Here is a 25,137-nt window from a genome sequence, read left to right as displayed (position 1 = left end):
GTATGGAAATAATATACACTTTCCAATCAAGTAAATTCAAAGCATGTTTTTTTTTTTCATTGTAGCCTTTACAGTTTAACGTGTTCCACTACTGCTGTTTATCAAGTTTCTTTATACCATAACAGCTTGATTATTTTGGAAGGTGGAAGGGATAAGATCACTTCTTCAGCAGGGCCTGCGGTGAGGGGAGGATTATGGAATTGGAGACAGGGCTGTTTGTGGTGGATTTTCCAGACAGTAAGAGGGCTGCAGGGGCTCACCTTTTTGGGGGCCAGGGTGGGGTCCTGCAGCAGGAGCTGGCGCAGACCAGGAGCATTCCCTAATGCTGCACACCGTAACCACTCCCGCTCCAGAGGGTCCATCTGCATCCTCTGGAAGAGAGACTGCAGAAAAAAGGCACAATCAGAGGCAATGCAGGAAGCATAATGTCAATTTTGTTAGAAAAATACGTCTTTTGAATGGTACCTGAAAAAAAAGTTTTTCACTTCAGTGTCTGTTAATGTGAAGAGATTTTCCATTATTCTGAACAATTTTGGACTATTACGAGTGGTCATGAAATGTTTACACAATGACAAAGGCAGCTGGCATTTCTAAATAGTGTAAAAAAAAAACCCCAAAAAAACCCCAAAATGAACTTACAAGATTTTGATATAACATTTATACTTTTGATAGAACAATAAAGTATGGTTTAAAAATAAAGCAACGGACAAGTAACAAAAAAAGGCAACACGTTACTGTCCCAAAATGTGTGTTTCTTTCAGACTTGCTCATACACGTGCCTGGCTGTGTGCCTCTCCTTCTCTACTGTATGTAATCAGTAACAGTTGAGCCCTTTAGTCTCAGCAAGCTTCAACCTCACTTCATCGCTAATCTGGAACTGGTTCCTAGCGGCCTTAGCCTAAATGAAAACAGACAGGAGTCCATGTCTCCTCACTGATCAGTGAACTGTGACCGGTTCTGGGGCCCTCCAGAAGCCTCTGGTCAACACAAGAACCCTGTTGTTAAGCCTGGCAATAGAACGGGGGCCCCAGCACTCAGATAACAAGACCAGAGATCAGTCCGCAGATCCACATACCACTAATCCCAATGTTTAGCACCTGTTTATGATATGACAAATTGAAACCCCCACTGTGAAGGGTTTGGACATCATTGCGGATATGGTACAAAACACTGATCAATCGTGACAACCCACCGCAAGTATCATAAGACATGCTAACAGAGTTACCTCAAGAGCTACGGACATGTGCGAGTGATAAAATCTCACAGGAATGCAGAACCAAAGTATAAAATAATTAGGGGCCAAGGGAAGTACGAGGGTAGAGGTATGGCAAAGGGTTAGTATGGCTACATATGTGTGGTGGTTGAGAGGAGTAGAGAGAAAAGCAGAAGGTGAGGGGTGGGGGGGCAGCGGGGGGAGGGATCCTGCGGCCATGCCCTGCACTGACCTCTGCCCTCATGTTAAAGGCAGAGCGTGCAGAAAGGAGAACCAAAGCGGTCGCAGATCAAAAAGGCTGACAGATGAAGGGGAAGGGTCTGCTTGACCTTGACTCTTTAATGTCAGCTGTGTCTCCAGACAAGAAAACTCTGACATGAGCACCATTCATCTGTGTCTGTTAGCCACACCAAGTGCCAGAACACAACATAAGCTGTTAATTAAGCCTGTGTCATTAGAAAGCAACTTAATCCGCTGACACATTTTCATAAAAAATATATGGCACTTCAAAAAACACCTCTGTGTTTCTCCATGGCATGTCCATTACAAGGTAAATACTGTAGTATTTGTTTAAACTGTGTAGGACAGTTTGTTGATGTATCGACGTTTTAAACTGATCTGAAAGAGAAAGATCTGGTGACTAGGCGCTAGGGCAAAGGCAGAAACCCAAGACATAAAAGAACAAAGATGGTCCCCGAGCGCAAATATGGCACAAAAAACCACCACATATATCCCATGATGCTACAGCGGAGGAAATTCCTGCTGTGAGGGAGCAGACCCCAATAACAAGATCCGTAAAAATAACTGTGACATCCTGTTGCTATGGTCAACAAACACTGAGATGATTGATGAAGACAAACTGCTAGACTGATGGACATTGCGAGATATCTCTTTAAGACGGCCTGTCTTTTCCCAACCTCTTTTGACACTTGAAAGGCCCTGGTCTCTCTCCCAGACAGATCAGATGTCAAACCTCTCAGTTTTCTCTCTCCAGGTGTTTTTTTAGTTGTTTTCTTCAGCAACTCATACAAGTTTACAGGTCTCTCAGAGGCCGTCAATGGAAAACAATGTCAACACTCCAATAACTGCCAACATAAAGACAGAACATGATGAACAAAGCTATCATTTTGTGTTGTGAAGGTAAACTGGTCACTTGCTCACAAATTATCAAAAAAGTCTTAACCACTGTCGGAATACATTTCATCTTTATGCACTCCACCTACCTACAGTATGAAGGTTTGCACTTCCTTTTAAACAATCTTTTCTTTACAAAATATCAAATTACAACTACTCTCGTTACTATATTGAGTCTATTCCCTCTAACACTCTTTTTATGAGTATAATTACATCATATTCATCTTATTTTTACTTTATTTCTAGTAACCTATTCATGACTGCAATTTTTATTAAAAACTCTGCTTTTCAGGACTCAACTTCACCTAAGAAAACAATTATCTGCCAGTCTAACTATTTAAGCTAAGTAACTACTGTGTTTTTTAAGTATTTCCTAATGTTGTCATCTTAGAATAACAATCATGATAGCTTCTTATTACACCTAAAGCTGTTGTTTATATGTTCTACTGCACAGGCCCGTTGGCGAACTAATTTAGCAAATGTAGCTAACATTTAAGAAGCTAGCAGGCAACTTAGGTATCTAGTACAGCCAACAGAACTTTATGTATTTGTCCTTTTTGTCTGTAAGGTGAATTTTAATTGAAAGTAGCTCCTTCTTGTGTCAAATTCTTTATTAACATTTTACATATATTCAAACGAATTATCACAGTAGTAGCTGTACCCTTCCTTAATGAGGAATTCCCCCAAATTTCTGCACAATTAAATCATTAGGATGTAAAGAAAGACATTCAAAGTGGTTTGATGTGAAATGCTCCATTCTAGAGAAACATGCTGAGTGATAAAAACCAGACATCCAAAGCGTTTAAGGCCTCTAAAAGCTACCTCACAGATATTTATTACATTTAATATTTATGGACACATATAGACATTGTTGTCAGTAGTTTTAAATCTCGGTTTTGGCCTAAAATCTGAGGCAAAATAGTCCCAAAAGAGAACTTAATTTTCGGAAATACCACACTGTTAGCATTTTTAAAATACAGCACATTTAACACATAAAGCTCAGAAGACACATGTAGGTATAAGGCTGGTTTTGGCTAAGAAATAAAATGGTTATATTTGTGTTGTGGACATCGTGACCCCATCACAGTTCCACCACCACTGTAAAGAAATCAGGATCAGTAAGCTTCTCTATAATGAACTATTTCACATTTCCACTGTGAATGACTTGTTTACATCTCAACAATGGAATTATGCAGACATGTTGAAAAATCAGTGTTTAAAAAAAAACTGAAATTCCCCTGTGTGGGGATTTCTCCATTTCTTATTTCACCCATATATTATTATTACCATCTTATAATTTTGCATGTGTCTGTATGTAGCAAATCCAAACCTTTTCATGTCAATGTGATGTCACTGCTGTTACAAATATCACAGACATCATGCTAACTGTCTCTGGAAGGCTGTCGGGGGGGAGTGGTGAGTCAGGTCTTTTTTGGAACATGGAAAATGCCGTGCTAGCTTTCCTGGTGCTCATATCCCAGCACCACTCTGCAGAAGGTGCTGCTTCAGACAGGGTGCTAGCGTTACATGCTAATACAGAGAAAAGCCTGAAGTAGACCTCTAACTGTTTATGCTGGCACGTAGAGAGAATGAGACAGAAGTCAGAGGCTCCCTCACTGGGAGAGCAGATACCACATCAGCAAGTTTTGTGCCCTCTGCTTGGACACTGGGGACATAACAAGAACACAGATCACTTGGAGAGGATGTTGTGTCACAGAATTTCAGAGACAGCAACACACCTAGTCATTAAAAACTGCCTATGTCAAAGCAGCTAGAAAATATTTATATTTAGAGGGCTTTATTTAAGAGTCAAACACAGAAAACCAAGAAAAAACTAATAACCTTATAAGATTACTGAGAAATTGCTGCAACCGACAGGCAGGGCATCTGAAACTGCAGAGTGGACAGTGTCTACTAAAATGTACAATATAGCTGCTGTCATATAAAATCCCAGACAACAGAAATGGTCCAAAGTTACTGGACTAAAATTGAATTACATACATGTACATTAAAGTTTATGTTTTTTCTTCTCCTATAAAGTTGCCATTTTAGGGATATAAGGTTTTATTACAACAGCAACAATATTTTAAGTAGGCTCAGCCAGTCCTGAGGTCACCACTCCACTACCTGACTGGACTTAAAAAATCTATGTATTGACCTTTATGTGGGTCCAAGAATCTGGTCATACTAATGGACTATGGGCAATATATGAGAATATTTTATTATACTGTGACAAATAACATCACAATATGCTTTGCTGAGCTTATCATGGAGATTGTCAGTGTGTCAAGAACACTCAGAGATCTTGTTTCATTAAATTAGTGCTGTTTAACTGAATTTAAAGCAGCACATTATGTGAAAAACACCCACCCTTTAATGAACATTGTAATACAATTGTTGCAGCTTTTCAGTAGTAAATTTCAGGTATTTGAGCTTTTAGTTAATGAAATTAGTTCATCTCCAAGAAAACTGAGGTGAAAAGCACAGTAAGTTCTTCGAACAAAACTTTGGCCAATTAAAAAGTCGGAATATTTCATCCCACTTCAACAGTTCAGCTGTACTTGCTCCATAAATATGGTCAAAACCTTGTCAGACACCTACTCTCTCTCTAACATTATTATTAAATTCACTTTTACAAAGTGTACACTTAGAGGTTAGTTCTCTTTGAGTGAAATAGGTGAGGTTGAGGTCAGGGAACAGGCCCTACTGTGAATTTATCACCCAGACATAAAATTAACAAGAGAAAGAAGCCATAATTGGCAGGCCAGTTGGTAGCCTGCCAATAAAGTTTACAGCAAAGTTTAAATAAAAGTTTACAAGAGACAAACTCCCCTCGTTTATTCTGAAATTAATGTCTTTGGTGTTTTATGGCTCTGTTCTCTAGTGACTCTTGCTTTCAAAGCAAAGCTCCCAGCAGCTAGTTTATGATGTGCTTTATGACATAGCTTCAAAATTCATGGGCATAGTCTTGGATTCATAAATCACTGGAGCACAGTTCTCTTCTGCTGCACGGTTCATAGCGGTATGTTTAGGGTCACAAAGCACTGATTCCTGGTACCCGCATAAGCAAGACACACTGTGAAGCATGCATTTCGGTTCATGCACATGTAAATTATCAAAATGAGTCATATGTGAGTCAATTTAATTTAATTTGATCTTGGCAGTAATTAAATTGGATAAAACAATGAATGTAAATCCTGCTAATAAGTTATAAAGCTTCATATGTTCCATGTGTATGTTCTCATATTGTGGCCATAAGTTTGCCTCATCTAGTGCAAAGTGGCTGGCAGTGTTAGTGCTGTCTCTCGCTGACTCTGTATTAATGAGCTTTAGCTGCGAGCAGTGGCATGCAGGGTCACGGCCATGACGGCGGAGTTCACAGACCTGTTTACAGCGCAGGTGAGAGATGTGCAGGGGAGAGGTGTCACCTCCACGTTAATTAAAAAACGCGAGCATTCGCCGAGGGGGCTGTCCTTCAGCTGCCCGCCTGCTGGGGGGACAGAGGCTGGCTCACCCTGTGCTGAGGCAGAGGTGTTGATACAGCTCAAAAGGCAAAAATACTTTTAAAAGGGGTTCATTCACCTCTGCTTAAATGAACTGGCAAAGGTTTCTAAGGGCCAGTTGAGAAAAAGATGTAAATGAATATGAAGGGGCAGCTCCATATAAAAATGAATAATTCATCTTTTATCTACTTCTACTTGTGTAATGAAAGCAGAAAAGTTATATTACCATGACAGAGGATGCTGTAACACTCCTGGTATCTTCCTCAGGGCCTTCCTTAACACATAAACAAAAACACTGTTGTACTACATCCCACGATGATATAGTGATGTAAGCAACCATTCTGTTCTCTATGCTTCATCAATAAGTACAGGAGAAAAGTCGTCCTACCATGACAGAGGATGCTGCTACACTCCTGGTATCTTCCTCAAGGCTTTCATGTTCATCACTCTGAAACATACACACAGACACAGAGGTTCATTTTTATACAGTGTCAGGACGCGGGGTCATACACATGCCCCACATTTCAACTGCAGCTTGCTTGGTCAGATTTTTAAGAAAAGTCTTGTCAAATTGAACCTGCTGTTGACAATGAACAATTAGCCAAAAATGAACAAAATACGGTTCTGCGAACAAGACGGTCTGTGAAATGCTTTACAGACTGTATATATGTATATATATTTTCAGCTGTTTCTTTTGGCCAATACATCACTTACACATAATGTAAAGGGCAACAGGCATTTTCAAATTATGTCAAAAACTGAAAAACAATAAAAAATTGGAGGTTTTGTTTTCCGACAGCAGCGATATATATACATAATGTATTCAAATTGTCTCAGCCTAAGCCAAATCCCACTCTTTAATACTGTACAACTTTAAAGACCTGAGACAAAACTGGTAGTATCTGGATGGCTTTATGGATCTGATTACTGATTATTCTATTTCAAAGAAGCCTAAAACGACAGCCATTGGTCAATAAGGACTTTCCTAAGGCCTGTCCTCATCCCATTCACATCAGCCCTCACTTCATCTCACAAGCAAGAGAAGACGAATTCAGTCATGAAGTCAACATCTTCCTGAAGAAATGTTTCCCCTCAACAAAGTGACCACATTTTAGCACAACAAAACCCCTCTAGTCTTCCCCTTAAAGCCACATCACCTCCTCTGTCCCCCCGCACCACAAAAACAACAGACTCAAACAAACGCACACACACACACTCACACACACATACACGATCATCCTTCTTCTCATTCTCTTTCCCTCCTTCTGTCAAACAAAATGAAAGCCCTTCATACTCTGACAGCTAGAGAGCCCTGCAGCTTCAGACAGCGAGGAGAATCTTCTCTGCATTTGAAACTACAATAGTCGTTTTTATGAATAAATCAGTGTTGGGAGAACATTGCATTTTCTAAGACATTTTTATATCTGACAAAATGAAATAAGGGGTGGGGGTGGTGTTTTATTGTATTCTACATGTGTTTACAAATTCTGAAAGCCATTTACAGCAAAAAAGCAATTCAAAAGCTGCATACACAATAAATGCTTACTGAAAGCACAGTCAAAGCAGCATTTGACAAAAAACTTAGTGACAAACTCAATTCGAAACCTGCCAGTAACAGCAGCCAAGAAAGGCTTTGAGTTTCACAAGCTGGCAAGCATTCAAATGACAAACGCGTACCTAATCGTTTTAAAAGCGCTATCCAGCTTCTGAATTGGGTTACATAACACTATGAATGACATACTGGCAGCACATTCACTGGAAATACTGCATCACCTTTCTGTCACTTTAATCCTTTCAGACTGTGAGATCTGATCAATGGATTTAGTGACTGAAACAAAATTTTACAATCCAGATTTCTACAAAATTGTATTACTTCCCTGGTTGTGAAAATTATCTTATTTTGCTCATCAGAAATGTTTCTTTTTATAATATTGATTTCTATAATCTCATAAAAATATTTATCACTCAAAGTTCACAGCCTCTAGTAACCTTCAACACTGCAATCAGTCCAGTATGAAGCTGTAGATGATAAGGTTTGAAGAAATCCTTCAATGCTTTCTGATATGAATCCTTTCATTCCTTCACATTAGCGAGTGCTGATAAAGTCAGTAGAGGCCTAATGATGTGTGGACCTCATGTTCCTACCCATTCCTTCTACTAATGCTCAGTGACAGACTGCAAATCTTTCAGAAATAAGCAAACAACAGGCCCTTTGATCATGTTAGGAATTCGATACGGCCTCTTATCTTGTATGGTGTTTCTGTGTTTTTAGCATTTGATTGTTACTTCAGGCATTGAGGGAAAAAAAAATCTAATGCTATGATTAAAAAGCCAGAGCTAAACATGGGAATAGTGTTTTTTATACATAATCTATGAGACTTAGTAGCCCATTTACATTTCTAAATGATTTACATACGGTAGAGAGACCCTCTAGTCATAAATAATTTAATATCACAACATATCCTGAAGGAGTAGCTCATCAGGGCTGTATTTAACTTTAATTACTCTTTTAAAATCTAATGTTGGCCCTGCAGTTATGATTCAATAATTCTGTCTGAAAACTAAATGTTCCTCAACAGTCTACTGATATGGAAAAAACCCTCAACGAAAAAGAGTCTAAAGACAGGGGGAGGGAAAACGGAAGACACATGAAAGAGAAAGAAGGAGAGGCGTCGGGGGGGGGGAGTCAAAGAACGTTAAGAGCATGCGCGTGTGCGTGTGTTCACCTCTGATACTGATTTACATGCAATCAGGGGTTACTCATGTTGTACTTTCAGCTGGTGGCACCAGCTGTGCTGCAATTGTTCATTCAAACATTTAAAGCAGGGTATTCTTTGGGAAAAAAAGGAAAAAAAGAAAATAGCATTAAGGTTAACAAAATAAACAGGCAGCCACAAAATAGCAGAAAATGGTAATCATCCCTGTAAAACTGCAATACATTTCATCTTATACTAATTAAAAAGCTTGAACACCAACATTAACATATTAATTGAGGTTCCACCACAGGGCTGTTATGATGAGGATATTCAAATGAGTCTTTCAGGAACTGCACCACGGAGAAATTAAAGAGGGAGAGAGAGAGAGAGAGAGAGAGAGAGAGAGAGGGATGGAGATAACAGCAGAAGCAGACACACGTACGCAAGCGCACACACACACACACACAAACACCTATTGTAAATCTGCCCTTATCTCAAATACAGGACCATATTTGTGTGATCTGACATGCCACCCACTCGCTCTATCAGATGAGTATTTGAGAAATGAAAAACCCATTTACACAAAGCCGGAGCGTGTGGGAGAGAGATGGCCTGTTCTATACGGCATGCCCTCGCATTGTCAAAGTGACACCGCCACGCAAGGTCAGCGGAATTACGAGAAAACGTTTCTCCGCGCTTGTTCGGAGAGACAACTGATAGTGCCTCTCTGCCTCGTCGTTTAAGAGGTGCCCGTTTCCTGTATGATAACATGTTATTTCGCTGAAATTACGGGACCTGATGGGGGCCTAGTGAAACACGAGTGTAGTAGTTAAAGGATAATGGCTTAGCCGGCCCTGCCAGGCCTGCCTGAATGTCAGAGCGCCGCCTGATAACAGCCGCACCCTGCGATCCTGGGTTTAGGCCACTGATCCAGGCTAGAAAGCACTCTAACTCCTCTCTGCTGGGAGCTGTGCAGGAGTCAGGCTCTGATGAGCATGAAATCACAGGATAAAGGGAAAAATCTCTCTCGTCTCAGCTTAGATTACCACTACAGCGCTCGACTTATTGTCTTTTTGCAGAACACTGGTTGTGAGGTCTTCACAATACAATGTAGTTGCTTATTCAAAGCATCGTCAGCGGGGAAATAGTCACTGATATGGCAACAATCAGACAGCACTTATCACTATGCCTTATGTGGAATATGGAGTGGAATCTGTAAGTAATTGGACAGATACAGAATTTTTGTTGTTTGGTTTCTGCACTCCAGCTCATTGGACTTTATATTAAACAATGACTTACAGGTTAAAGTGCACATTGTCAGCTATAATTTGAGGGTATTTGCATCTGTATAAGCTGAACCGTTAAATCATACATTTTTTACATAGTTCCCCAGTTTCTGGGGATCATAAATAACCAGGCAAATAAACACAATCTTGACAACTCAAAATGGTCATGTTTACTACTTGGATGCAAATCCTTTGCAATCATAACAGCCTGAAATCTGTGACCCAAAAACATCACCAGACGCTGGGTATCCTTCCTGCTAATACTCTGCCATGCCAGCTATTTTGCTGCTCTGTTCAGTTTTTGCTTGTTGTGGGGACCTTTTACCCTCAGTCTTGTTTTCAGTTAGTGAAATGCAGACTAACTGGGTTTCATGTCAGTCAAAAACATCACACTTATTGGCCCTGAAAAAGTTGCTAGAGTTGCTTAAGCAGTATTTCTAGGGTCACTGTCCTACTGTAAGGTGAAACACCATTTTGAGGCAGTTGAAAGCAGTTAACCTCATTCTGCAGCCCCCCTAGTCCAATCTGGTACACCTGCCACAATACAAACACTTTTAAACACAATAAAAACACTTTAATAAATATTGACTTGTTTGCTCACCTACAAAAAACAAATCCAGTTAGCTTCCGAATTTGTAAATCATACAAATTCCAATTTCAATATATTCCATCAATGTTATAGAAGAAAAAAAAACTGGCATCTCTAAAATAGGTGAAAACTGCATTTTATAGCTACTGTGAAACTCTCACCACACTGTTCGCCTCAACTGTGTATAAGACGACTTCTCAGACTGCTAGAGATTTTTTTATGCACAAGCCTGGCCTTTCTGTTCCTCAGGCTAACCTGTGCTATGAATTTTGTTCTAAACCCTCAGAGAACCTGCTGGCGTATTCTTCTTTTTGTGGTAGTCTTTGACATATTTGTGTCTACATAGTTTACTTGATCTGTTCAACAGCTTTTCTTTATGATTGTGTTTTTGGTCACCCAGAACTGCGTTCTTCCTTGGTTTTCCCAGGTTGTTTGCATTTGGAAAATTCAGCAGTGCACTGTCGCTTTGTAACAAAATACCAAATACATCTAATGTTTTGGCTTTGTCTCTGATCAATTTGGTCTAATTGTTCTGTCTCACAATGGCCTACATTAGTGGTCATAACATATCTTTAGTTTTCCTATTGAGATAACAGCAGCAGATGCAAATGTCACATTAAAATTAACTCTAGAACAGTTTTATCTCTGTTAGCTCTCTTGCGAATTAATGTTAATGCAACAACAGACAACTGATCAAGAAATAACTGAGTAGCCCATTGTTCAATTAATTTTGGTCCCCTAACGTGCAGAAGTAACCTCTCAGGGCCTTTTGAAGGCCTACTGATTTTTGAGACCTACAAGATACATGTCTATTATTTTTAGATCATTTTTATTCAATGCAATCATGCTTGTATTTCAAATCTGTAAGAATTACAATACTACTTTTGCTTCATTGGTCAGTCTTAGTTGGAAACAAAAGGGTCAAATTCTTGAAACGCTGTCCGTTTTCTTTGTGGTATCCAGGTAGACAGAGCTAAGTGAGTTCTCCTATTGGTTAGGACTTCAAATGCTAAAGAGAAGTCCTAAGGTATCAGCATCATAAGGAAGTGACAAAGGAATCAATCAATCACATTTTGATTTCCAAAAAGCAGGAACAATTTTGTGAGACTCTAAACCTCCTGGAAGTCCTAGATATGTCTGACTATAAATATGGGTGTTTGCCTAATCAAATGTTAAATAAAGGAAAACAGCAGAAGCAACTCTAAACCAGACCTCTCTACTGAAAGAGCCACAGCTAAACTGCTACAGGTGAAAAATATGCACTAATATGTCTGTAACGACTTCAAGTAAAACATGTAATGTCTTTTAGAAGCCTCAAAGGTCTGTGTTTAGACTAGAACTGGCTTATTTATATTTAAACAAGTGGTACTAACAAATTTCCACTTTAAATGCTGCAGATGTTACATGGTGCCTGGTGCCTAAATGCAGCAGAATGTAACTGCTGCATTGTTTAAGGTGGAACAGGAAATTCGAATAAGAAGTAAACATCAGCCTCATCAGAAAGTGTTGATTAGAAGTGCCATTAGCTTAGCGCTACCAAACTACATGAGGTGGGTTTCTTCCTTTTTTCTTTTTTGATAGAGTTGTGACAATTATGGACCAAACTGAAGGCCTAGCTCTAACAGCCATGCTTCACTACTACTAAAATTGGTATGTACAAGGTATATATGCATGTACAACACATATAAAGAGGTTGGATAATAATTGTACAATTAATATAATTAAAGCTGACATTCTGCACCATAGAACTTTGGATCAAAACCAACAACATCTGTGTCTATGTACCGTTTGTTATGGACCGTACTGTAGTAGTCTGCTTAAGGTCAGGTTCCTGGACCCTGAAAATTCCTTTATTCACTGAGCTTCAAAACAAAAGGTTCCTTTACGATGTGGCCTTTCCTTCCAGGTTCAATATCTTCATCTTTGTATAGACTGTTTTCATCTAAGAGGGCTCGGCTTGCTATGAGCTGAACTAGAACAGTTTGAGCATGGTACATGATACACATCCCATTTGAACTGAGCCTAGTGAGAAGAGACTGCCCAGTGAAACAAGCATAACCACTTCAGAGTTATAAAATAACAAAAAATAACTGAGGGCACTAGCAGGCACAGTTAAGTTAAACAAGTACAGTCTCAAAAATACAGGTTCATGAATGCTTCTTGGCTTGGATGTACACATGTATAACAAGGTGCCACAAATTCTTTCAGAGATGCCACAGAAGAACCACTTTTGTGGTTAATAAATGTAAACGTTCTATACCAATTTAAGGGTTCTTCCTAGAACCTTACATTATGTGTAGTTCTTGAATTTTTAACCCTTGTGTGGTGTTCCGGTCTATGGGACCCATTTTCAATGTTTACCAAAAGAAAAAATGATGCGATTTATTATTATTTCAACCCCAGATTCCTTGGCCTTTGCTCATTTTCTGTAAAGAAAATATAAAATAACACATTTTCAGTGACTTCACACTGTAAACCCCCTACACATTTATATTACACATGTGGTGTTGGGGTGAACCCGCAGGGAATAAAAGTGTGGAGGTGCTGTGTCCCTTCATTCTGTTCTCCTCATACATGGCCTGCTGTTAGTGTGGGTGTGTCTGTGTGTGTATGTGTTTGTGTATCTGTGTGTGTGTGTGTGTGAGGGTGGACAACATGGACAGGCTACTGACTGGCTACAGCAGATAAAGGAGAACCCTACGCTGACGTTTCATATTTTAAACATCTGGTATTTTTACATAAATTGTTATGGCTGTATTATTTGAAAAAAAAATAATGCAGTGGATGCACTAGACCACTGAGTAACAAAAACATGAACAACAAACAAGGGTTAAAAAGATTTTTCACAAACATCTCATTCACAAAAATGCTTAGAATCATCCACTCTTTGACATCATGCAAAAAACCTTTACATTATGTGTAAGTTTGTTAAACCTTATAATGCTTCTTCACACGGACGCATCTTATTTACAGGAATTGTGCTCCATAGCTTTCAACCATTTTTCAACCATTCACTGACAAGTTCTTTGGGAAATCAAAAGTAGTTCTTCAGATGCACAAATCTCATTTATAAACATTTACATCCATGGACAGGTTCTTTAGGGAGCCAGAAGTAGTTCAGCTGTGGTGTCACTCTTTATAGCCTTTGTTTTTAAGAGTGTAGGGAAAAAAACACAAAGAGATTTTAGAGAAAGAACTCAGTCTTTGTTGTGCTCTTTAGGATATCAGAACATACTATAATTGTAATTTTTTCCCCACTTCTTCATGATGCAGGTCAAAATGGCTTTGAGTGGATGTGGATGAGAGAGAGAGTGTGTGTGTTTTGCTGTCTTTTCCCTCCTCACCTTGCCTGAGATGGCTGTTTCGCTGAGCAGAGACAAGGTGTCGCTCTTAAGGGACTGCAGGTCGCTGCCGCTGAAGTCTGTGACGTCACTGGGACTGGTGGCAGGGTTGGCATTAGCGGGCACAGTGCCCTCCTGCTTTTCTGATTCTGCGCTGTCCTCTGCCTGCCTCTCCACTGACGCCTGTGCCTGAGAACCACACATGGAGAAAACTTTATGCACAACCCTCAGCTGAATTCCCCAGTAGACTAGCATGACATCAGACAAACAGATATAGTAAATAGCCCATTGTTTCAGTTAAGCTGCTTGCACTTGTCATGAATATATTCAATAACACGAGTAATGCAAACAGCGATACAAACACACCCCAGTTCTCCCTCAGCACACAGCGACAACTCTCAACATGAAAAACACCACATCTATCAATTTCAATAAGCAGCCTTGTCTTTCAAAATCTCTTTGGTGTGCTGCAAAATTACCATATGTGAGGCTATTTACAATCCAAAACAAATCTCCAGCCACCGCTATGAAAGTTACATCCATCCCTGCCATGGACAAGATTGAAAAGGCTTGCTGTACTTGTTGCATGCAATTATGGTCCAACAAAAAGACACAGGAGATGGTTTAACATTTCATAGAGACTGTAATTACTCAGTAACGGCTCCAGACTGCCAGCCCCATGGGATCTCATTACTGAGACACTCATCATACAAACCATTTAGACAAACACTTCCCATCACCAACAAAGTACACCCTCAAAGGTTTCAATGAAAGAGACGTGCGAGGAAGGCACACCAATCAGTTTAGTGCAGTTAATTACTCTTGTGAAAGTGTGTGGCAGCATCGTTAGATAATTATGACACCAATTCACACTTTAAAAAGTGAGGCCTTCTGGTTGACTGTAGTGGATCTAGCTAATAATCAGAGTTTGAGTTGTCTAGGCCTCATCACGAGAGAGAAACAGATATGGGATTATCTGTGGGAGCATCTGAACAAATATTAGAACAACTGGCTGAATGGGGTCCATAACATGAACATAAATGAACATCTACAACAAAGCTTCAGTGAGTGCCATGAATGTCGTGCACCCATGACCAAGTATGCAGACAAAAGCTCAACATCATTTGAAATACAGAGATGTGAAAGAAAGAGAAGCAGCTAACATTCCTCCAGTTCACAGAATCAGGCGGAGCATTTTCAAACACAAATCAAAATGCTACTGACAACTGATCATATCATTTAAACCAGAAAACAGGCTACTGCTAGCTAGCAATTAACTTTACACATGCAAAAAAAAGGAGTAATGCTGGGTTGCGGCTGGACAGTGACCACATGTTAGTAACTAAAAAGAAAAAAAAAGTTGAGAAATTACAAGGGAGTGAGAGAGTACGTGTGCATCAGGGTGAGTTAACCCAGGCATATCGGCAGGATTCCTAAGCAAGGGCAAGATATCTCACTAACTTTGAAGGCAGGGAAAAATGAAGAGGAAGCAAACTGGTGGAAAGTAGCTAACTAATACGTCTATCTAAATATTCCATTGAGCAAATATATTCTTTTTCTCAAATCTTACCACATGAAAGCTCAAGCGGCTTTACTACAATATCACTGTGCTCACAATTGAAACTTTATTTGTTTGGATACTGCCTTTATCCATATTTTAATATTTTATATTTTTTTACCCATATGCTAAAAAGGCCACCTCTGTCCATAATGAGCATAAATCATGTCTTTAAGACTTGTGGTTCCAAATGATAATTTTTGTGGCATTTTTTTTTACTATTAACTACTAAATCAACATTAATTTTCAGGTCAGGTCTTAACTAAACTACCAGCCTAAACCAATAAGAGGAAAACAAATACAGTGAGGCAGTGTTCATGCTGCCATCTGGTGTGTTTAAGTAAGTAATTATTATCATTTATTCCAAAGCACCATCCACTTCTGGATTTTAGTGATATGGTGGTTACATTTCAGAGCAGTTATATACCACTTAAAAATAAAGGTGCCAAAAAGGGTCCTCTGGAGTGATGCCACAGCAAAACCACTTTTCCTTCCCTAAAGAACCTGTCGATGGATAGACACAATTGAAACCACTCAACTGAAAGGCTGAGGTGGTTCTTCTAGAGCATTGCTCCAAAGAACCCTTTATTTTTAAAGGGCTGTTACATGAAATGATTAGGAATGCAATGCCTTTATTGTTTTATGATAGTTTTGAAAGAATTGTTTGGGAGATAATGTATTTTTATTCTAATCATGGCTACAGGGATATATGCAGGGTGTTGTACGGCAAAATAGTACCCAACAAAACTTTTTTTTTCGGATTTAGCACTAATTTACTGTTATCAAGAGCAGATATCAACACTCACAGAGTTCAGTGGTAATTTTGATAGTAAATAAAATGGGCATATCTGTGTGATATCACAACTCCTGGCTTCCATTACCACCACTGTAAAAAAGTGCACTCGTGAGTTTTTCTACAATGCACCATTTTGCACTAAACCACTCTGAATGCCTTTTTTACATCTCAAGTACTGAATTATGCAGTGGCGGAATTCCCACTTAAGAGTGTAGGCCTACAAAAACAACGCAATGCTTGACCGGGCATTGCTGAAGCAAATTAAGGCCAACAGTTTGCTATAAATACATGAAAAATCCTTCCTCACGTCGCTCTGAACTGGAGTCCTTTAGAAGTCTCGTCGTCTTCAGTACTGTGTCCTCTAAAACAGAGTGGACATGTTGTGTTTAGCCTGAGTTCTAATTAACTTTGCTCGTGTAGCTGAGCGCCGGTTGGAGTGGCATACTAAAGCTCCACTTTGCTAGTTTTGATCAGGAACATGCAGAGGAGCCTGGTGGAGGCTACAGAGGGGAATGCAGGGTGGCGTGTATGACAACCGGAACGTCGCTGTAATGGCCAGCACTGATTATCGTCCACCGGCGCTTCTTCTTTTGCAGCTGCTGCGGCTGCAGCTGCAGGCACGTGCGTCATCATTAAAGTGGCGCACGAATCGATGAAAGAAGCGCTCCTACTTTTCACAAAGATCCAAAGAATGAACTGAAGAGCAGGATGGAGAGTGGAGGAGGGGTGGCTAGGGCTGACTATGGAGAGATGCTCAATGTGAAATGACATGAGAATATCGTGTCAACATCGCTGCATACAACTGTGACATATCAAAGAGAATAAACAAGGCTGTGATTTCACGAGGAGCTCGATAGAGAGAGAGAGAGAGAGAGAGAGAGAGGAGAGAGAGAGAGGAGAAGGGGGAGAGAAAGGAAGAGAGAGAGAGGGAGAAAGAGAGAGAGAAAGAGAGAGAGAGTGTGAGAGAGAGAGGGTGAGAAGGGAGAAAGAGATAGAGATAAGGAGAAAGAGAGAGAAAGAGATAAGGAGAGACAGAAAGAGGAAGCAAGAGAGAGAGAGGTAGAGAAAGGGAGGGGGAGAGAGAGAATGCACGAGAGGATGAGAAAGAGGGAGGAGAAGAGAGAAAGAGAGAGAACAAGAGAATGGGAGAGAGAGCGAGAGAGGGGGGAGAGAGAGAAAGAAAGAGACAGACAGAGATAGAGATAAGGAGACTTTGACTTTCACGCACCTTTATTTAACATCAGACACAAAAAACTTTCTCTAAACTAAACCATAAACAAACAAAAAAGTCTAAACAAATCACAAAATCCTCCCTACAAAGTTACTATAAAACCACCCTGATCAGCGAAAGATCCTGTGAGAGGGAGAAAGAGAGAGGGAGAGGGGGAGAAAGAGAGAGAGAGAGAGACACAGAGAGAGAGAGACTGTGACAGGTGAAGATTTTCCAGGTGAGGCTCCGAACTGCTAGACTCCACGTCTTCTAAAAGAGCGCGCATTAAATTCGAGACGACAAGGCAGCGCGAGCCCGGCACGCGGAGAGCCGCGTTTTCCTCAGAGTTCCGTTTTGTGTCGAGCGACGCTCAGAAGAACATCCGCTGAAAAAAATAATAAAAAGCGCGCCTTGCGTTGAAAACACGAGCTTTTAAAAAAAAATCAACTCTGAAAGGCTGTCACGCGCGCGCCTCACATCTCCCGCGCTCGCGCTCCCAGACTGCCGCCGCTAAAGAGGCAGCAGAGACGCGAGCGCTCACACTGCGACAAGAACTCTCCTTAAAACGCGCTCAGAAAGGCCTTTGAAAGATAAAACCCCAGACGAGTTACGCTTCTGTTTGCACAGCCTTTCTCTTTCTGAGAGTGAGCCGGGCTTGGCTACTCTTCCTCCTGTAAACTCACTGTGCTGAGACGACTGGAAACCAGCCTTACCCTCTGAAACGCTCGCGCAGTGCGCGCTCATGCTGATGTGTCTGGGTCTCTTAGTGGTGGAGATAATTTGATCATCAGTGTGACCCTGACTACGTGCTCACAATTACACTACAAATGACTCTTCCTTCAAAACTACGAGCTGTAAGACGCTGCGTATGTTCTCAGCGCTCTCTGATACAATAACCGGGTTAATCAGATTTAACCAGACTGGGAGAGAGCTGCTCAAAGCACATCACAAAACACATCTACAGAGTAGGGTAGCAAGTGTAGCCTAGTTACATGTGCTCAAGGAAAACTTCAATAGATTTTTACCTTCCTGAGGAGTGACTATTCATAATACTTTTACTTCTACTCTGGTATTTTTGTGAAGACAGCAATTTACTTTTTACTCTGTTACATCTTAATTTCACTGGACCAGTTAGCCAGAATTAAGCTTAATCCTCAATTGCAATGACTTTCCACCATGACTCACTATTGATACTGCTGTGTAGTTCAAGATAGACCAAGATAGTCTAAGACTATGTGTGGGAAATCTGCCTATTAGGTTTGGGTGGTGACAGCATCTGTACTGCTTAGGGATCAGAATCGTTCAATATCAGAATCTGCCGATTTTTTGCTCCAAATATGCAATCAGCAATCAGCCAATTTTACTTTGGCTGACCCATGCTGCAATTTTATGACGTGAATAGTAGTGTTTTAGTACGCGGAAGGCATTAGTCTTAGCTTTATTGTGACTCTGTCTTGTCTCGGTCTACCTCCATCTGAGGTAACTGGAAAGTGAACTTTTTCTATCATTACTGAATCTCAACAAAACCTTCCCTCAGAAAAAAGTCCTTTCTCTACATGTTTGTTGATGTTCTTTGGTTTCAAAATTCAAAAATCCCCTGAGAGCAGAGTGTGATTATTACTCTATTATAGTAATATGTGGTATTATTCATTAATATGCATCATATATAATGAATGTCAATGAATATTCAATGAACTCCAAATGAATCTGCTTTTCCCCCTTTCTTTTTATTTTTATAACCTGAAAAAGGGTTAAACTGGTCTCTGTCTTGACTCGGACTCACCTCTAGTGCTCTTGACTACAACACTAGTAAATCGTGAGGCAGTTAAGTGCTGTATTAGAACGATGCTGATACACAGAGACCTGAATGTTATAGCATAATTATGCACAACCCATTGTGCTGTACAGACAGTCGCCTCTTACTTTCAGTGTAGCACTTTATTTGATTCATGTTATTTAAAAAAGGCAATTAATTTTTCAGTTACAAATTTAAAATGCCAGTTTAGTCTGTTAATGAGTAAACAATGGACCTCATTCACCAATATCTAAGAAGCCTATGAGGCCCAAATATTATTTATGTTGTGACCTTGGCTAATAAAAGTTCTGCGAATGTGGGGGGTTTCATGTGTCCTTTTAGTCCACACAGTGTGAACTTCAGGTTTTTAAAAAAAACTAATAAAAATCAGCCTATCAGCCAATTCGTCTGTAAAGAAATCAGAATCGGTCATAAAAAGTCTAATAGAAGCATCCATAGCACTGCTCTGCAACCGGTCACATCTTTAGCTTTAGCATTTTATTTCAGACAAAGTGCATTAAGAAGAGAACAGCTCTGAACAAACTTAATTTTCCTGTGCTGATGGCTGGATGTATTATGAAGTTCTGCTGCAGTTCTATAAGTTGCTCAGTACTTGAAAAGTTTTTGGACCTGCTACATTTGTACACCTACTTAAGTTTTTTTTGGAAACATATTTACTTCCACTTTCACAGCAATAAGAATACTTTTACTATGAGTATGGGTTTAGACTACTCTACCAACCTCATCAAACTATTCAACACAGTCTCTAAAAGCAGACAGTGGGTTTATTATACAGCACACAAGGCTGGCTTCTTAGTAAGGCCTGAACTAGCTCTTCAGCCCAGAAAATCTCTTTATATTTCATTAACCCTCCTCAGCCACACAGACTCACAGAGACACAAAGCTAAAACTATACTGAATTGCTGAAGTTCTGATAACTTCCCAAGCAGCACCATTATGTAAGTAGATATGTGCAAAGGTACAGAAAACTTTTTTGAGTGCATGTGCCCACAAATTCATTGATATGAAGTGAATTCATTGATTAGTTTAAACTTGGACAGCTTTAAAACCTCTTCAACTCCTTGAGACCACCAGTGGTTCCAAAACGCACTTCGTCATATTCTTCATAACTTTCATATTTCATACGCTACATTCAAAAAGTGGGTGTCATACAGGAATGGCTAATGTAATTTTAAACCCTTATAATATAAGAAGCTGAACTCACAATTTTTTTGTCTACTGAAAGTCAACCCATTTTTCCACAAATCTGGGCTATAAACTATAAACAGATGGTGTCTCTTCAGTGATCTGCTCTGTAAAAATTACTTTTATAAAAAAATACAAAGAGCGTCTAAGATTTTTGGCTTTCAGCAGTAAATTGTAAGCATATAGCAATATGTGTATGATCATAAAACACATTTTGTTAATGGAAATAGATACGCTTTTCTGGACCCCTGATAAATCACCCCAGAAAGTTCGGTATACTGTGCATATTTATGCTGCATGCATCACTTACACTGTTCAGTGCCATGGCAAATCTAAAACTATAGATCATAACCTCAGAGCTTTATGAGATACATCATCAGAGAAAGACTTCAGAACACTCTGACCATCACTCATAAGCTAGACCTTGTAAGAAGTATTTTATTTTCTATAAAAAGATAAAATCAAATTCATCTCATACTTCTCAGACCAGACACCAGCTGTTAGAACCACAGCACAGAAACTGTAGGTGCAAAAATGTCACACTCCAAATTTCAATGTACACAACACTACTCCAGGGACCACGTGGGTGTTGATGATTCCTATAGCAGCAGGTGAACAACCACTCTGTGCATGCCTGTGTGGGTAGGCAGTAGTATATACCTAGTCTCAGCTGTCTGCTCTTAAATAGCTCCTCATTACTGGGCAGTGGGACAGTGAAAGTGAACAGAGGTGGGCTGTCCTTTCTCTCCAACATTTATTACACTCCACATAAGACATTATGCCCTTCAGACCTTTCACACACCCTATATAAATTAAACCAACAGAAAAACAATGCACATAACATTGATGTGATTTTAAATCACCAATCATTTATCCACTCAATTCGTTTTATAACCCAGGACCTGATGGTGAGTCCAAACTTTTATTACACAGTGCCGTAACATAGGAGTAACTTTGCATTGTAGTCTATGTACAGCACCACGCAAAAGTCAGCGATAACCCTTCTCTTATTTAAGTTCAGGTCAAAACAGTCACAAAATAACCGTGAAGTTATTTCTTAACACATTATATAAGCTTGAAGACATAGAAAATGACATAGAAAAAGCTTCCAAAATTGGAAAAAAATTACTAAACGACGGGACTTCTAATAAGAGTGCAATACCTGACTGACGACCAAAACTGTCACCTTCAGATTAACAGCACTGAAAGCTTTCATCTTTGAGAGAGAGGAGAAAATCAAGCTCCACTCTTGCTTCAGATCTGAAAAAATCCACAGGTGTTTCTGTCCATCCTTCCACTGTGAGAAGACAACTCAACACAATGAGTCTGAAAGGATGTGTAGCTGTTAAGAAGACCTTACTGAGAGAAGGAAACAAACAAGAAAACAAAAAATGGGCAAATCAATCAAAGAAGCTGCTGGAGTTCTCAGAACAATGAAGTGACCACCTCAGAGTCCAGACCTCAACGTCACTGAATGTGTTTGTGCTTATTTGGATTGTGAGAAGCAGAAAATGCAACCAACTTCAAGAGTGAACTTTGGAGGTGTGGAAAAATTTCCCTGGAGATTTCTTTGAAAAACTGAAAGCAAGTCTGTCAAAAAGAATGGAAGTTCTAATAAAAGCAAAGCATGGACACACTGAAAACTGAAAAAAATGATATTAGTCAAGTCAACTTTATTTTTAAAGCGCATTTAAAAGACTACAAGAGCCAACCAAAGTGCTGTACAATTTGAAATGAACACATCAAAATATGTAACAAATATAATAGTAAATAAAATCACAGTATGAGTTTACCTGAACAGGTAGCTAAGAATAAAAAAAAACATTTAAGAGGGCTTAAAACTCTGGGAATATAGATATGTGTTTAAATTAAACTTAAAAACATCAACTGTGGATGACATTTTTATACAGACATGTAAACTGTTCCATAGTTTTGGCCCAATATATTTAGTTTTGAGGTTTCTGTGTAATTTTCTGTTACATATGTTTTCTGTTTTTTTCTGTCAGTAAAAATGCATAACTTGACTGAAAATAAATGAAGGGAGGTCACTGACTTTTGCATGGATTTGTATTCACTTAGTATTAAGCCTTAGAAAGTAATAAACCTGATAATTTAAGGGTTATATCTTTAAACTGCAAGATTCAGTTATTAATCTCAGTGCATATTATTAAGCAATTACTAAAAATTATTTGGTAACTAGAAAAGCAATACCTAAATAATGTAGTTTTGAGAATCAGCAATATGACAACATGTTTAAAATTATACAGCTTACAGTGTTTTATATTTGTCTATTTTTCTCTTTCTGCAGTTTTAAGTGTTTTGAAGACAAGCTTGAATACAACTAGAACTGATTTCAGCCTGTACTAAATTTGGTGCTAAAACGCCATGGTCTTGTTTACACTGTCAGAAATAATCAGGTACATTTGACTCCCCAACTCTAATTACTAACACTATGCGGACAGGCTCCACGCTGCACTCTCACTGGCATCCTCCTGCTCGCAGGAGTCTGAGTGAAAGCTCTCTCGCTGCAGCGCAGGCTCCATCCCCGCAGAGCCCTCAGAGCTGTAAATTGTTTATCAGACACTAATGCAGCCGTTTAATCCAATTTGCATTCATATTAGTTCCTGGGTATCTCCGTCCGAGGGGAATTACTTCTTTAGTGCTCCTCGGAGAGTCCAAAATAACTTTATGCACGATATCGGTATCTTCATATTTCTCATCTGAAGAGCCAATTGCTTTTAAATACACTCCTCTCTCACAAGTGATCGGGTAAGTCATTTGGAGAGGCTGCAGATGAGTAAGCATGCACACACACCAGAGGGTTATGGAGGCTGTCATAGGCTAGCAGTCACCGAATTAAACGCCACTGCATTACTTGCCTCTTCCCACCGGGTCCAAGCCTTCGCAGAGCCTGATGTTTGTGTTTAAACTGCTCTGCGCCTGTGTGTGCACTGAGTAGGTGAGGTGTCTTGACTCATTTGCACATTAATAAGTATTTTTCCAAACAAAGAAAATAAGATAGCGTTTGCTTTTAATATTCTACCATTCATTATGCATGTGTAATGCCATAGAGGTAAATATGGAGAGAGGAGGAGGAGGAGGAGGACAAAAAAGACACTTTCCTAAATTCATCTGAATAAGTGTGGTGGTGTCTTCAAACTCCTAAAAAGAGAGGCGGCTGAACAAATTAAACTAATAAAAAAACAAAAATTAATTGCTCATCTTTTCAAAGAGTAAAGTTTAGCCTAAATATCTGTTTTTCTTCAGCTTTTAGCCATTTCAGGAGTGAAAAACAGAACAGGGACAGCTGAACCTAAACAATGGTGTGACTGGAGTACAAAACACTATATTTAGAGACAAAATCTATACTTTTATGACACTGAGAAATGCAGGGTTGCCAAGGGTATGCGCAACAATGAGGTGAAAACAATGAGATTCTTTTGACAGTAAACTGTAGGTTGCATACAAAGAGGCAGGGGTCAAGCTGAAATTGTCCATCAGCCAGACAAGCAGAACTCATTTGGATGCAAACGAGTGTCTCTGATATTCAAATATTCGATATATATGCGCAAGGCTTCGGTGAACACTGGCCCCTCCTACTCAAAGAGCTCCCTACTAGTATGTAACAAGACATGCATGCAAAGGTATGGGAAAAAAGATTTCCCCATGTACGCGTGTCTTCGCATATTCATTGGTTGTAAGCCTGTGTTCATTACGCTTCTTAAAAAAAAGCTCAAGTTTGAACTTGAACAGGTTTAAGTGTGTAAGTATGGCTGGAAATAAACAAACTACCCAGGACCCCTGATCAATCACCCTAGAAAGTCAGTTACACTCTGTATATTTATGCTGCATGCCTCACTTACACTCTTCAGCGCAAATCCAAAACTATAGATCAGAGCTCTGAGATATATCAGCAGAGAACAATTTTCAGAACACTTTGAACTTCACTCAGAAGCTAGAGTAATGCACCAAACTTAACTGATTCAAATGTGCACTTCATTTACACAGTACTAAAATGTATTACATCAACACCATTACTGCTAAAAGTATGTAAACTGAAAGACAAAATAATGTTGATGTATTTTATTTATGTACACATATGCAGTAAAGCCCTCTATCCTACATTTTGCACTAAATCTTTCCTTTGAGGTCCGCTTACAACATATGTGTAGTTTTATGTACCACAAACAGACATGATTCACTTTTACATGACCATTTTCGCCAACCACTCTTTATCTCTTCTAGAATTAAACAAGCTTTTAGTGTGCTTTTAAGACTGATATATGTAAATGAGCTGTATGTACTGGCTGTTCTGTATTGTGCTTCACTCAAAAAGCATTCAAACACTCCTTAGAACTTCAGATTGAATGGGTGGAGCTCAACTGATGAAGGTTGAATTGGTAAATAGATGTAAAGGAGTTCATGACATCACAGAAACAATGAATATAAAATGTTTTTTTCCTATCATTTTCCATATACAAACCATGGACTGGGTAAAGAATGGTTCATTTTGAAACTTTACAATGTTTATATTAATTTGTTTAAAAAAAGTAAGGAATATTTGGTTTTCCTTGATATGGGCCCTTGAAGCAAGATTCAGTATTTTTTTTTTTGTAACGTAAACATTAAAATAAAAGTTTATAAACAGTTCTTGGCTTGGCTGTATGATTCCTGGAAAAATCTTTACATTACGTGGAGGCTGTTCACACTCCAACATCTCATTTTCCCAAACGTAGAACCAAAAGAGCTTCTTCTACAGTATCACTCCAAGGAACCTTTCTTGACACCTTTACCTTTTAAGAATGTAGGA

At 39.3% G+C, this 25,137-nt stretch overlaps 1 protein-coding gene across 1 annotated transcript in view; it reads right to left on the bottom strand.

The window, feature by feature from the left end:
* Positions 1-278: 278 nt before the first annotated feature.
* LOC118811292 overlaps positions 279-25,137 on the bottom strand; it is a 31,761-nt gene continuing 6,902 nt past the window's right edge. Inside the window, exons 5-9 of the mRNA XM_036575447.1 lie at positions 13,766-13,951; positions 6,239-6,298; positions 6,077-6,124; positions 5,732-5,867; positions 279-383 (exon numbers count right to left, since the gene is read on the bottom strand). Of these exons, the coding sequence (XP_036431340.1) occupies positions 5,823-5,867; positions 6,077-6,124; positions 6,239-6,298; positions 13,766-13,951 (339 nt within the window). The 3' untranslated portion in view covers positions 279-383; positions 5,732-5,822. The remainder of the gene's footprint in view (positions 384-5,731; positions 5,868-6,076; positions 6,125-6,238; positions 6,299-13,765; positions 13,952-25,137) is intronic.

Source organism: Colossoma macropomum, unplaced genomic scaffold (assembly GCF_904425465.1).
Source record: "Colossoma macropomum unplaced genomic scaffold, Colossoma_macropomum, whole genome shotgun sequence".
In the NCBI taxonomy this organism is placed as follows: Eukaryota; Metazoa; Chordata; class Actinopteri; order Characiformes; family Serrasalmidae; genus Colossoma; species Colossoma macropomum.
The sequence above is the reverse complement of the archived record's forward strand: the minus strand, read 5'-3'. Positions and strand labels throughout refer to the sequence as shown.